The sequence below is a fragment of the Catharus ustulatus genome, chromosome 2 (assembly GCF_009819885.2).
Source record: "Catharus ustulatus isolate bCatUst1 chromosome 2, bCatUst1.pri.v2, whole genome shotgun sequence".
In the NCBI taxonomy this organism is placed as follows: domain Eukaryota; kingdom Metazoa; phylum Chordata; class Aves; order Passeriformes; family Turdidae; genus Catharus; species Catharus ustulatus.
In genome coordinates, this window is record NC_046222.1 from 94396841 (window position 1) to 94411328 (window position 14488).

The 14488-nt window shown below is 41.0% G+C and overlaps 1 protein-coding gene across 8 annotated transcripts in view; it reads left to right on the forward strand.

The window, feature by feature from the left end:
* MAP4K4 (mitogen-activated protein kinase kinase kinase kinase 4) overlaps positions 1 to 13764 on the forward strand; it is a 163764-nt gene extending 150000 nt beyond the window's left edge. For all 8 annotated transcript variants that reach the window (XM_033051120.2, XM_033051119.2, XM_033051121.2 and 5 more), the window contains 6 exons: positions 3298 to 3432; positions 5800 to 5900; positions 6602 to 6751; positions 7549 to 7708; positions 9649 to 9788; positions 10503 to 13764. In XM_033051120.2, the coding sequence (XP_032907011.1) occupies positions 3298 to 3432; positions 5800 to 5900; positions 6602 to 6751; positions 7549 to 7708; positions 9649 to 9788; positions 10503 to 10586 (770 nt within the window). In that variant the 3' untranslated portion in view covers positions 10587 to 13764. The remainder of the gene's footprint in view (positions 1 to 3297; positions 3433 to 5799; positions 5901 to 6601; positions 6752 to 7548; positions 7709 to 9648; positions 9789 to 10502) is intronic.
* The last annotated feature ends 724 nt before the right edge of the window (positions 13765 to 14488 follow it).

The window sequence follows — 14488 nt, forward strand, 5'->3', positions numbered from 1 at the left end:
TTAGTACATTAGAATTTTATGCATTAGTGATGTTGTGTTACCACAGATCCAAAGAACCATGCCCGTGCTGCTGTCATCAACACAGGATTTGTTTCTGTCTGGAACAACTGAATTTTATTGGCTTGTCACTTGCTACATTCCCAGATACAGCTATGCTGTGAAATCTATAAAAAGAAGGAGATGAATCAAGCAGCATTTAAAAATACACAACCTGCTGTGTGTTCTTTTGATGTCTAATGCTGTATGTTAAAATATAAGCTGTTTGAAAGGCACCATTTGATCAAGTTTATTCTATAGCAGACCTTGTAAACAAAAATACTGTATAATCCAACTTGTGTAGAATCTGTTGGTTTGAAACATACCCTACACAAATCACAAGTGTCTGTGATTCAGTCTTGTGTAAAATTGTTTTATTTATTTTTGCATCAGTCACAATTGGAGTACCCTGGCACATCCGTTTTCTTTGTTTCCTTCAAAACTATTGCTTCCTCTGTGGAGGCACCTACATTAACCCTTAAGAAATCAGCTGATCTTTGGTTGTTTTATGCCTTTGTGCCTGTGCCATCTCCTGTGTTTTATGGAGACACAGGTGCCCCACTGGAGTGTGAAGCAGAAGAGGCATCCTTGCCCAGTGAAAGGCAGGGCTAGGGGAGCATATTCAGTGAAACCATAATGCCCAGGCTTCTCCTTACATCCTGCTTTGGTCTTCTGTGCTGTATATCCCAGTTTTTTACCCTCATGCTGGACTTCCCTATGTATCTTTTTATTTGTGATGAGTTGTTTTACCTCTCCAGGCAAAATTGGAATGCTGGAGTAAGGGTGTGCTCATTCTGCAAATGGTGTGTTTTGGCAGATGAGTAATGGAACTGTCTCTGAGCTTTGTCCCAGCACTGCTACAGCTTTGCTGGAAGCATTGTTCAGCTCACTGTGGTGCACTCAGCTGTATGTTCCCCTGAGTTTTTTGGGAAGTGATGTGCTGATGGTGATGGGGTTTGAAAGGTGTCACTGCATTGTGCAAAGAAGTTGCCGTGTGTTAGAATTTTAAGAGGATTGTCACCTGAACTTGCTTTTAATAGACACAGTCTTGAGTCTGAAAACATGAAATCAGTTCTTGGCCTAATTTATATTTGAAATACAGAACTTTCTGACAACAAAGCTTTTGGTACTAAGATACTGAGTCTCCTAGAAATGGAACAAGAAAGCCTTGCAGGTAAAGCAAGAGTAGTTGATTGGTTCTTCAGTTCATGCTGTTGAGAGGCAAAAAACACAGTTTCATTTACTCAGTGCAGTGTCCTAAAAATGCTGGAGGAGAGAGAGGCAACGTTTATACAGAACACGCTCCACTTGTGGCTCCCTGAGGGTTTTGCCAGCCCAGCTGGCTGATGGTGGCACCAGGAAGGCAGGAAGACATGACAAAGTAGAACAACTGGTTGGAATCTGCCTGCCTAATGATTAAAAACCACAGTGACAATAAAAGCAAAAACTCAATATAGGAAAAAGGACTTTGCTTTTGAAATTAAGTCTGTGGGAGAATCCAGACTGGGAGTTCTGATAGAATTTGCTGTCTGATTAGTTCATTTGATGGCTAGAGCAGAGTTTTCTTTCTTATTTCATGATCATAATGATTAGATCCCCATAAAAAATAAAAAAGACCTGAATTTTGAGAGCTGTTTAAACTGACTGGTAGAGCTTTACAAGGAGAAGGATCTAATCTCCCCCACTCCAAATGTGAACAATAAGAGCAGCGTAACTTGTTGAAATACATGTATAGCCATGTTTATATAACTAACTGGTCCTGCTCTTTTCATATCAGGCAGCAGAAAGGCAGAGGAATTTCCTGTCTTGTGACTTTTCCTTGTGGTCTAGACACCAAAACACAATGGGAACACACTTGAGATACTTCTCAGTTGTTTTGAAAAATATTTCTGGTTGGAGAGAAATACCCTGGTGCATATCATGTGAACCTAAAGGAAAAAAGTAGCCACATGCTGGGAAATTCCCGTGTGTAATGTTTGTTCTGAGTCTTCACGTTTGACTAAGCTACTGGGGAAGCTACAACCATGGAAATATCTGAGGCAGAATTTGTCTCCTTGTGGGAAGGGATTCAGCATGGTCTTGAAGGCATTTGGTACATTGGAGAGACCCTGAACCCTCTGAGCTCTTTCTTGCCCAGAACTGCAGTGACTTCTGATTTGAGCTATGTTTCCTATTTTTCAGTGTTTTAAAAAGAGCCCTTGTGGCTATTGTTTGCAGTGTTTTGTAGAAGGACCTTTTCTTGGTAATATGTGGGACTTTTGGAAGTACTTTTTCCTGCTCTAGTCCTCCAAATCTTGAGGAAGCTGCAGGAGTGGTAAACATGGCTTAATAAATATTAAGTCAGGAAGTAAATCGGGGTACTCATTTGCTACCGAATCTATAGCTACTAGTCAAAGCAGGGATGATCTCCTTTTCTCAGCTGCAGCTTAATCTGTGGAACTGTAATGGTTCCAAGCAGCAAAGCAGCTGGAGAAAGCAGGATGCAAGCTTTGAGTATGTGAATTTAGGGCCACCTTCTCACTAGCTCAGCTAATACTTTGTAGACCATTAGTTGTTGAAGAATCACTGGCAAAGTTTGTCATGAACCTTACTCTGCATTCTAAGAGGCCTTCTGGTATCAAGAGTTAAAAGTCTGGGCTTATTTTGATGACGTGGCAGATGCGCTGAAGTTGAAGATAGGGCAGCCTAGGTAGGTAGCTTCTTTCACCTGCGGAGCAGAAACACCTCTCGCAGTTTCTGTGTGCAGTATTACACCCTTGCAGCTCAGGGGAAGGGCTGCTGACAAAGCAGCCATCAGCTTTTAGCAAGCAGATGAAGTTTCATGTCTCATACTCCATCCTGCTGCTCTCCTACAGTTTTGTGTCAAAAAGAGCCATTCTGACTCAGTTATATATATATGTTTTTAATCTCAGTTCAGGGCTCTCTGGTGCTTTTGTTGTGGGAGCTCCCTGTTCTAGTGGACGTTTGTCTAGGCCCTAAGAACCAGATAGCTGAAGAGTTGTTCCCTTGAGTTTGCCATTTATATTTGTGTGGTATTACCATGTGTATGTGTCATTGATTATCGGGAAAGCGCATGTCTGGGTGGAGTCTGGAGTGAAGCTGTTGTGGATGAACAACGGAGGGAGATTTCTGTGGTTGCAGCATTTTCTCCTTCATTGTTGTTTTGGTTTGTTTTGCAGAGCCTTCTGTTTGCCTGGGTAGGGCTTTCTGCAAGTATCTTCCTATGGAGATAAACCTTTTTTCTTTTCATTTTGTGGTCAGGTAAGAAGAACAAGTTGCGAGTTTACTATTTGTCGTGGTTAAGAAATAAAATCCTTCACAATGATCCTGAAGTAGAAAAGAAACAGGGCTGGACAACGGTGGGTGACCTGGAAGGCTGTGTGCACTATAAAGTTGGTGAGTAGCAAATGAAGTAATCAAATAGTTGTGATAGAGGAGGGCTGAAAAGGGAACTGCAGAGCATGTAGCTATTGGGTTTACAGTTTGGTTGGTTTTATTTCTAGCTGTCTTACCTGTTTCTCAGGGTGAACTTGCTGGCAAAGCACCAAAATAGATGGCAGTTTACAGGATTAAATTGAAGGATGAGAGGGATTTTGTGGTGGGATGATGGGCTGGAAACTGGAGAGTGTGAAAAATCCCATCTGTCTCTTTCCTGTAATGGATGCAGCTTCCAGAAGGGTGGTGATACGGACAGTGAGGGCTGGTAACATTTCACCACCTCTGTTAGACTCTAGGTAATAGAGCGATGCTTGTCCCTAGCAACTGTTTTCTTTACTAACAAGTTTCCCATATCTTTTACCATGATGAATTTATGGGCTAGAGTAGACTGAAAAAAGTCTCTCTTTAATGTAGATTTTAGAGACTAGGAGAAAAAAAAAAAGTGGGAGGAGAAAGGAAGCCCAGGTAGCAGACAAGCTTTGGGGAAAAATCTGGGAATAGAAGCATGCCTGTAACTTCAGGGTGATTCATTGATTGCTCTAAACTCGTGAAATTCCCCAATCCATTTCAGATCTGCTGCAGGACAGTTACAGAATCAAGTGTGTTTTCACCAGGCAGGGGCCATTGGAGGGGATTTAAGTAATTTAAATGGATTTGGCTGTAGAAACTTCCACCAAAGCTAGTGATGAAAGACATGTAGCATTCACAGCCAGTGGAGTATATTCAGTGAGCCCACTGCCCTGCAGGTGGAAATATGAGTCAAGAGCTCTTTCTGCTGCTTCGGTTTCATGGTGCATCCTAATGGGCACTGGATGCTGCCTCTGATTTGATTTTCTCCCAGGAGCCAATTCAGTTCCTTTCCAGCTGTGTCAGTCAGTGTGGAGCAGCAGCAATCAAACTGTTCTCAGTCTCCTCCTGTCACACGTGTGCTCTTGGAAAAACTTGCTAATGGGGTGTAATCAATAACAATGGCAGTAAGTGACTGCTGAACCAGGAGCCTGACCCCGAAAACAATTAATAATGCACTTCTCTGGTATCATACCCCAGGGTGTCCGCAGAGTAATGAAGTGGCCTGTTAACAATACATCAACAGCTAGTGAAAGGAGGCTTTCCAGCAGGGAGTCGTCTGAAACAAAGAGCATTCTCTTCCAGATGAAGAGGGGTTTGTTAGCCTGGGCTGCAGCCTGGCACTGAACTTCCCTCTGAACCACAGAAACACAGTAGATTTTTTTCAGGTAGTGAGAGGCCTCTTTGACAGCTGTGCTTCAGTTCCCAAGAAGGAGAGCTCTGCCAGTAGCTGGGCTTGCAGTCTGGACGCTGTCACCGAGGCAGCTGGCACTGATCACTTCCTTGTCTCTTTGATGCAACAGGGATCTCCGATGTCAGGGTGAAGTGGAATTGATGGATCTAAGTTGCTTCAGGCAACTTTTGGCTCCTCTAAATGAGAAATTGCTCTTTTGAAACTTAAGATTTGGGTGAATTCCCAGATAGCACCCAGAGCAAATAAAAGAATTACCAAATGTCCCCTCTCACACATGAGGTGGTTTTGTTCAATAACCCCGTCTTCCCTGTGAAAAAATTCCAGGAAGTCTTGTAAGCTAGACAAGACAGAACAAAAGCTCTGTTTTTAGTCAGTACAGCTGTGGCTGTTGAGAGACTTTTTTTTGTCTGTTGAAGAAGTGTCAAGTCCCTTAACACTTACAGTTCAGTCTTGCTTTCCTGCACAGTGAAAAGAGCAAGTAGTAGCGTGGATCACTATTATAACTATACTTTATTTCTGATAAATTATGTGAATTTTTTTTTTCTTCTTCTCAGAGGAGTTATCTCAGACTTTAGGGACAAAGGAAAGTGCTCCAATATCAAGCTTGCCTTTTGCAGTTGAAATTATGTTGTAATTTTCCTTTCTTACTCCTTTCCTCTGGGTAATTTTTGCATCAGCTCAAACTGGTACTGCCAGTGCTGTGACTGGAACTGCTGGTAGTGGACTCTTCCACAGTCATGACCTTCTTTTATTGGCATGTCCCTGAAAATGGCTTTTCTTGTCTTGATGATTAAGCACTGTCCAATGTAGAAAAAAATAAGTGGAAATAAATATACTGACTAGTTAATTCTAAAGGTGGTGACATGCTCAGTTGCTAGTAAGAGTAATGACTTTCATAGCATAAATGCATCAAACTACATAGAAGTAGCAATCCTAAAATGTTATGCTACTAAACTCTCAAAATTACAGTTTTTCTTCATACTTACATAAATTGTCTTCTTTCTTGATCTAACTGGAATGACTTTGGAATTACACTGAATTCTTTTTGTTTTCTTTTATTTCAGTAAAATATGAAAGAATCAAGTTCTTGGTAATTGCATTGAAGAGTTCTGTGGAAGTCTATGCATGGGCACCAAAGCCATACCATAAATTTATGGCCTTTAAGGTACAGTATATTTCAGCCATTTTCTCATAACCACTTGCAGTTATCTCTTTTTCAAAAATGTTCTGACATTGTATCATGGCCATATTCCAAGTTTTTTGATAAACCTCCACAAACTTTGTGTTATATTTTAATTTGGGAGGGGTTGTTTTTTTTAAATTCTAAGAGTCAATGTATTTAAAGGTCTAAATTATAACTGAGCATAAACTAATAATGATACAATATCACAAGTCTTTGCTCTCTCTGTTAATAAAACATGGGACAGAAGTGGACTGAGTCTAAACTTCTTTGAGTCATAAAGTGAAATTTAGCAATGTTATGGGACTGTTTTTGAATACTGCTAGAATGAAATTAGCTGACTTAGTATCATTTTCAGGGTGGTTTACAGACAGTTACTGTGGGTTGTGCAAATCGAAGTGCTGCAGAGTGCCAAATTGCCTTGAACTTTGGGGAAAACAATTCTTACTAAAAAAGCAAATGGACCAAGTAAACCCTAAGAAAATAGCTTAGGTGATTGAAATGCAGCAGTTTGCAGAGTAATCTGTCCTTGTTCATGAGAGATGTGTCAGCCTAATGGGTCTGGTGTCTAGGGACCAGAGGAATGTGGAGGAATAAACCCACAATGTGTGCATGTGAGCATGTTTTTATGAACCCCATTGTTGTTCTAAGCAGTAAAATAAATCTCACTGATGGTTGTCTCACAGTCATTTGGAGAATTGGTACATAAGCCACTGCTGGTGGATCTAACCGTAGAAGAGGGTCAGAGACTAAAAGTGATCTATGGCTCCTGCGCTGGCTTCCATGCTGTTGATGTGGATTCAGGATCGGTCTATGATATTTATCTACCAACACATGTAAGAGCTGCTGCTGTGTCTAGGTTCTTCTCTTTCTTTCTGGTGGATCACACCCCTGCCTCCAACCCTTTCTTCTCCCCAAATGACCAATGTGTCAGGCTGTCCCTGTGAATCACTGCCAGATGTTTGCAGTGGTAAATTGGGTCTGAGCAGATATGGCCACATGTGCTGTGGAGTTTGTGTCTCACTGTCAGTCCCCACCTCATAGTCTCTATGGTTTGGAGTTGCCCACTCAGATCTGATGAGGACCAGTGTGACTGTTTCAGTTAAATGGTTGAGTGCCCTGCAAATGTCAGTAGCCACACAACCAATGACACAGTAACCCCAAGGATGGGTTGGCAAAGACCAGGTGACCTTAGCTACCAAGGTTTCCTGTTGTTCATTGTACACAGAGGTGTCAGATGGGCCGCCCCAAGCACTATTCAATGCAGTGTGTATATCTGAGGTCTGCATCTGCTCTGCTTGCCCCGGGCTCCTTTTCTGTGCGTGGAAGGAAATGGGCATCCCTGCAGAGAAATTAATCTTTCCTCAGTTTAGATGTCTGCCTTAAGATGAGAGGATTTCTGCTCCAAGGGTTTGCAGCCTTGGTCACTGTGGTATCTGGCTCGAGGGGAGCAGATACAGCACTTGTAAAGTGAGTGCATTTGCAACAAGATGGTCTCTAATGTCCCTTCCAACCCAAGCCATTCTGTGATTCTGTGAATCCCTTATGTGTCAGCCAAAATCAAAAATAACCCATTCCTTTCTTGTAGCACAGGCTCTGCAGCATTAAAATACTTCCTCTTCTGTCTCTCTAGATCCAGAGTAGTATCCAGCCTCATGCAATCATCATCCTCCCAAACACGGATGGGATGGAGCTACTGGTCTGCTACGAGGATGAAGGAGTTTATGTCAACACATACGGAAGGATAACCAAGGATGTGGTTCTGCAGTGGGGAGAAATGCCAACTTCAGTTGGTAAGTGCCTCTGGTGAGCCATGTACAATGTGCTCTTAGGGAGTGTGAGTCTGTGCACATGGGCAGAAGGAGGGAACATCGAGTGTGCTGCTGCATTATTTCTGGAAAACAGCTGTGCAAAGGGAAGAGTAATCATATGGATCTACTTCGTGCTGAAGTTTTTGTGAATAAAACCCAAACAGTCAAGTTGTGGAGTTCATGATTGAAAAACTCACTGTGATCTCTGTAGGCTGCTGCAGAATTTTTGCTACACAGTCACAAAGTTGCCTTTCGGTATAAAGGCATATAAAGTGGCAGATGAGTAAAAATATTATGGGCAAGTCTGTGTAGATAACAAAAGGTGTACCTTATTTGATGTCTTTAATTCACCTGCAGATTTGTTATCTCTCTTAGCACCATTCTCCCTCGTCTCTCTAGCTCAAAATAAGGTTGAGAGTGGGAACAATGAGTATAGTACACAAGTACACACAATAATCCGTCCTGCCTATGCTGTTGTAACTCCATGCAGAACAAAGCATGGGCTGTAGTGACACTCTCCTTTTGTTGGGCAAGCACGTTGCATTTTATGAGCTGTGGGATGGCTGCATGTATTGGGAGATGATTGCTGATAGCTGTTTGGGCAGCAGGAACAACGATGCAAGAGGAAATTTAAAGAAGTTAGATGCACAGCATGTTCCCTCCTGTGCCGATTAACTCTTGACTAGATCTAAAAGCAAGCAGAATATATCAGCTGGCAAATTCCAGAGTCTTTGGAGACTTGAATGCTTGTGAAATAGTAAATGGCACTAAGGCAACCAACACCATCTGAACATCTCACCTGGCAATTTTTAATTACTATTTGGCCCAGTTAGCACTAGTGGGATATTTAAAAAGAAATCATTTTCCATTGGGATGGTATATGCACTGTTGGTGTACATTCTATTGTCGTAGAAAATTTTTTTTAATTACATAGAAAACTAATATGGATATGTTATATAAAAGGAAAGTACTGTAAAATTAGATATTTTTTAATTCTGCTGTCTAGGAAGTCCTTTTTATTTTTCTGTAAAGTATGCATGCAAATCAGAGGCAACAGCTTAGTCTTCCTTAAGTTCCCTTATGTTATTTTTCACAGCACTCCTAAGACTGTCCATCAAATTGTTTTGTGAATATACATTTTTATAATGCTGGTGACTTTACTTTTTATTTCATTTTCTCACTGCTATCAAAAATAGAATTTTTTTCCTCATGCTACTACTAATCTGGGTTACCTGTGACACTCTAAGGAAAAATGTTTGATTTATTGTTTTATTTGTGCACAAAGGGATGCAGTATGTCAAATAATAATAATAATATTTCTACTTTGAGAGCTTAATGTGAACGTCTCATGAGATACACAGAATTATTTTCAGTTGACTTTCTCAGGGAGATCAATTTTTCAATTGTTACTCCTATTAAGAGAGGCTGATCATTTTTTTCTAGTTTTACCTTTCCCTCTCATTCTTTGCTTTTGCTGACAAGCTTCATCAAGGAGGGAAAATAACACATAAGACATAGAGCTGGTGCTTAGGACACACTGTTGTGGATGAGCTTAGTCTATTTAAACCTTGGCTTCTGCTTTCTCCTAGTCAACACCTAATTAATATGTCTCTTTGTCCCAGACTTAGAAGAAAAGGCCTGTGTATAACTCAATGTTCCCTTCGTTTAATTAAAGGTTATAAAGTTATGAATGCTCAAAGAATAACTATATAACATAGAAAACACGCAAAAAATATTAAAATTTAAAAAAGGTATTTTCTAGGCGTCTTGAGTGTTTTGAGGCCAGAAATAGCACTCTGAACATGTGTGTAGCTACAATAACGCACATGCAGCTCATTTTCAACTGGACTGTGTCAGGATATTCCGTGCTTTTTCCATTCCTCCTGTTGTCCTCGTCCTAATGTGCTGTTTTCTTTCCAAAGCATACATCCGATCTAACCAGATCATGGGCTGGGGAGAAAAAGCTATTGAGATACGGTCGGTGGAAACTGGACACTTGGATGGTGTGTTCATGCACAAAAGGGCACAAAGACTCAAATTCTTATGTGAACGCAACGACAAGGTACATTCCCTCCCACCCAGCTTTTTGCCAAGATGATAAACTTGTACTTCAGTTGAGTACTCAGGTTGGGTTGACCTTGAGCAGCAGCCAAACACCCAGCCACAGCCTGAAGCTCTGTCCCCTTTCCCATGGAAGGGAAAGAAAATAGAAGGCAAAAGGACTCATGAATCGAGATACGGATAGTTTAATAAAACAGCTTTTATTTGCAAGCCAGACAAAATAAAGAGTTAATAGTCTCCCATGGGCATGTGGATGTCCAGATGTTTTCCACACATAGTGCTTGCTTGAGAAGACAGATGTCATCATCACAATGTCCCTCCTTTCCCTGAGCTTTTATTGGTGTACATGATGCTGTATGTTAGGGGACATCCATTTGGTCGGTTTGGGTCAGCTGTCCCAGCATTTTCCCCTTCCAGCCTCTTGCCCATCCCAGTCCACTGGCCTTTTAGGGGTGAGGGAGCTGGAGAGGAACCCTTGATACTGTTCAGCAAGGGTTATTCAGCAGTAGCCAAATCAGTGATGTGTTAACAGCACTGTTTAACACAGACGCAGAGCCCTGCACCCTCCTTGCTGCTGTGAGCAGCATCAGCTCCATCCCCACCAGCCCAGACCAGCACTGCAATTGTACTGCAATCACCTGGGACAGTGAAGACGCATTGGAACCACTGCTGTTGAATCCTACCTGTTGAATTTGCCCATCTCTTTTCTTTGCAGGTTTTCTTTGCCTCCGTGCGGTCGGGTGGAAGCAGTCAAGTCTATTTCATGACCCTTGGCAGGACTTCACTTCTGAGCTGGTAGAAGCAGTGGGATTTGGAGAGGAATTGCTGACATCCAGAGTCTGAGATCTTCATAACTTGGAATTATTTTCAACTGGAGTACAGACCTGCACGAGTGCAGCACTCTGTGTAAATGTGTGTGCAGGCATCACTGGTGTTAGGTTTCTTTATGTTTTTCAACTGAGGCTGCAAGGCAGCTGGTGCTGTAAAGATATTGCCATCAGGTGCTACAATGTCTTTGAGATTTGGGATCACGCTAGAAAGCTACAGGTCTTCTTTTCCCTTCAGCTCCAGTGTTCCTAGGATTTGAAGGACTCTGTTTGTTAGTGTTAAAACAGAGGAGGGGGGAAAAAAGGAAGAAAAACAAACCAGGCTTACCATGAACATGCTGTTTGTTGAGTGGACAGGAGGCAGGCAAGAGAAGGTGAGAAGTGGTGTAGAGAGTCAGACTGGCTGAAACAGAGGGCAGATCTAGTCTAGTAATGTTAACAATGTATTTAATTGACATTTCTTTTTTGTAATGTGACAATATGTGGACAAAGAGGAGGGTGCAGGTTTTAAGAAGTTAATATTTATAAAATGTGAAAGACACAGTGACTAGGATATCTTCTTCTTGGGGACAGGGAGGGTGGGAAGGGTCTTGGGGTGGAATTCTTAGGGTTTTGGTTTTTTTGTTTTTTGGGTTTTTTTTGTTTTTTTTTGTTGTTGTTTCTGCAGTTTTATTTTGGCCTGGCCAATAACTTTAGTCATTTTCTGTGTACCAGGTGTTGCCTGAAACATGTGCAGGTGATTTAAAAAAAAAAAGGAAAAAAAAAATTCATTTTCTATAATGATTCTGTATTAGGCCAGAACTTGGTTATGTCACAGTATTAGCACTGCCTCAGTTAAAGGTTTAATTTTTGTTTAAACCTAGAAGTGCAACAACAGTTTTACCACAGTCTGCACTCGCAGAACTAAAAAAAAAAAGAAAAAAAAAGAAAAAAAGAGAAATAAAATCCAAACTACATATGTTTATTTTTTTGTGCCTACCTCATTGTTTTTAATGCATAAAATAAAAGAGGTGGTTTAGTTTATACGTTTTTAGAAGAAAACCATTAATGTCTAATTTAATCTTAATACCAAAACTACCAGATTGAAAGGTTTCTGACTGTTATTGCATAGCAAGTTTCAGCAGGAGGAGAGAGTAGTCCGTTGGGGCAATAGTCATAGTGGTATGGCAGTGAGACACTGATTAATGTAATTTGCTTACAAAATTTGGTAAAGCAAGCATTTTTTAAGCCAATTTCGTCCTTAATAGAAGTCTGAATTTAGCCTAAACCAGAGGTTTCACTCTTCTAACACATGGGCTTAGTAACAGGCAGGTTAAAAGTAACTAGGCTAGTTCTATAAATTGTTAAATGTTGTAGGAAACATTTTGGGGCGGTGATATTTTTCTTTTTTAAGAATGCAATGCACTAAAACTCTTTTAAGAATGTAGTTAATACTGCTTATTCAGAAAAACAGCGTATACCTGTGTTTAGATGTAAGATCCCAGCTCTGGCTTTTCTCCTTTCTTTTTTTTTTTTTTTTAAGTCAGTTTTATTTTATGAATAAGTTCTGACATTTTTAATAAATGTCTTGAGAGTAATAATTTGTTTAGTGGCTACATGTTCATTACTTGAGAAATCTTGAGTGTATAATAATCTCTTGGTGTTGTAATAATGCACAGTGTCACAATTCAGCCATTTTCCTTTTTGTTTTATTTTTCTTTTTTTTTTCCTTAATTCCTTTGGTGGGGTACTTTGCTGACAGCTGCCTTAAGCTGTTCATTCAGTGAACAGGCTCTCAGTGTTTCATGGGCTTTGTCTTCTGCTGTGGTTAACTTTCCTTCATGGCATGACAGGTAGGGCTTTTTAAACACATATTCTTCAATTCAGTCAAGCTGATGGCTCGAGCGACTGGTCACACAATCAATTAAGAGCCAAGAGCACCAAGTGTGCAAAGCTCAGACTCAACAGACCCTTCTTTTGGTGTCAAATCTGACTGCTGTAAATCCTTCAACCCCGGTCAGCGCTGCTGCTGAAGACTCTCCTTCGAACATCGTAGATGGTCGAAAAGCGAGCGGTAAACGCGTACCTCCAGCGCATGCGTGTGCACACAGCAACCCCCACTCCCCCACCCCCCAAAAAGAATCAAAACTCAAGAAAGCCTTACATTTGCTGGCGGAGGAATACCTAGAACTATTTTTTTTTAATTGTATGACTTTTGGATAGTGTTGAAGGTGAAGGATGTGTTCTTTTCGGGCCCGGTGTGGTCAGCCAGAAGAACGATCAACCTTTTGTACTATAATGACTAAAGGGGACTCGGAAATGCAGCGTGATGGTAGACATGGGTGTAATCACAGAGCTGCCCTGTAGTGTAGTTTGCCGAAGCTGATTCGATCGAATGTCAGTCTGCGTGATTTAAATCTTCCAGTGCTATGTGGTCAAAATTAATCTAGTCCTTGAAAGCTGATGCTATTCACCTAGAGGAAGATGCTCCAGTGCTGTAGGGATGCCCAGGTCATGGATATGTGCTGTTGAAGTTTTGAGGCTCCGGGGGAGGGTGGAAATCTCCTTCCTTCAGTGGGTCTGCCCATCTGGCAGCTTCTGCCTCCACAGAAGTGCCAACATGGCAAGGTAAAAACAGTATTACAAAACCACTTCGTATACCAACATCGAACTCTTCAAACAGTGCTTTTGTAAGCAAAGAAGAAAAGAAAAGCTCCTAGGTTTAGTTTTAAGCTTTAATAAGTAATAATTTTCTGTATCTTTAAGTCAAAGTAACCCTAACTTGTATGACTGCAGTGTTTTTATTTTTTATCTTATGCACATGTTATGTTGGAGAAAATGTTTACAAAAATGGTTTTGTTACACTAATGTGCATCACATATTTATGGTTTATTTGAAAGTGATTTTTGTGGGTTTTTTAGTTTTTCATAGTAGTAGTAGTACACTTTTTGTGATTTATAACCCCAAACTCTGCTGATTATAAAGATGCTAAACAATAATACAAAATTACAAACTGCATTAAAATTACTAATCGTAGAGCTGCAAAGCAGACTGGTGACAAGTAAAACACTCAGCCTTTTTTTTGCAGTGCTATCTAACTTGTCTTCTGTGTATTATGGAAATTACTGTTTTTTCCCCATTTTTCCTTAAATAAAGTCAAATTGACACCTATTGTATGTGGAAAGTACTTTGAATATCTACTGGCTGCAGAAATCAAGCTGCATGTTGCCTAGTTGCATGTTACCAGAAGAACTAAAGACTTATTGTCAGATCTCATAATTTAGAGACTTTGACAATAAATGTGGGGTTTTAAGGGCTTTTTTGGGGTTTTTTTGTTTTGTTTTGTTTTTTTATTTGATTTTTTCTTAAAGCCCAATCTTCCGGTGCAGTTGCTCTTTTGAGAATTGCAGTTACTGCTTTTACAGAGAAAGGAGAGTGAAAATCTTAGAAATGTGAGTGTGGGCCCGGAAAGAAGTTGCACAAGGAGAACTTGGGTGCACTGTGAACGTGCCCTCCTGCCACACTGCCTTCAGGCATGTGGTTTTTGTAAGCTGGCATTGCTTATTCTCAAGGGTGCAATGAACAGCAGTCCTGAGCTGGACTCTTGCATGGCATAAAAGCGTGGCTCCAAAAAAGCCAGGCTTCCCAAGTTGTAAGCCACAAATACTGAGGAGGTTTGATGCAAAGTTGCTGTTTTCACCCCCACTGTGTCCCTTGGGCTTTGCCCATGTTTTTCCACCACAGGCTGTGTCTGTTTTCTGCAGTGGAGATAAGCAGTAGACGTTTCCTTCCGAATAGGCTGGTCTCTGTGAGGAGGAGAAGGAGGAGGAAGTCTGTGGTCCCAGACTTCTGTCTTGCCTTTCCTTTCACTCTCATCTGCAGAAGGCATGGGATG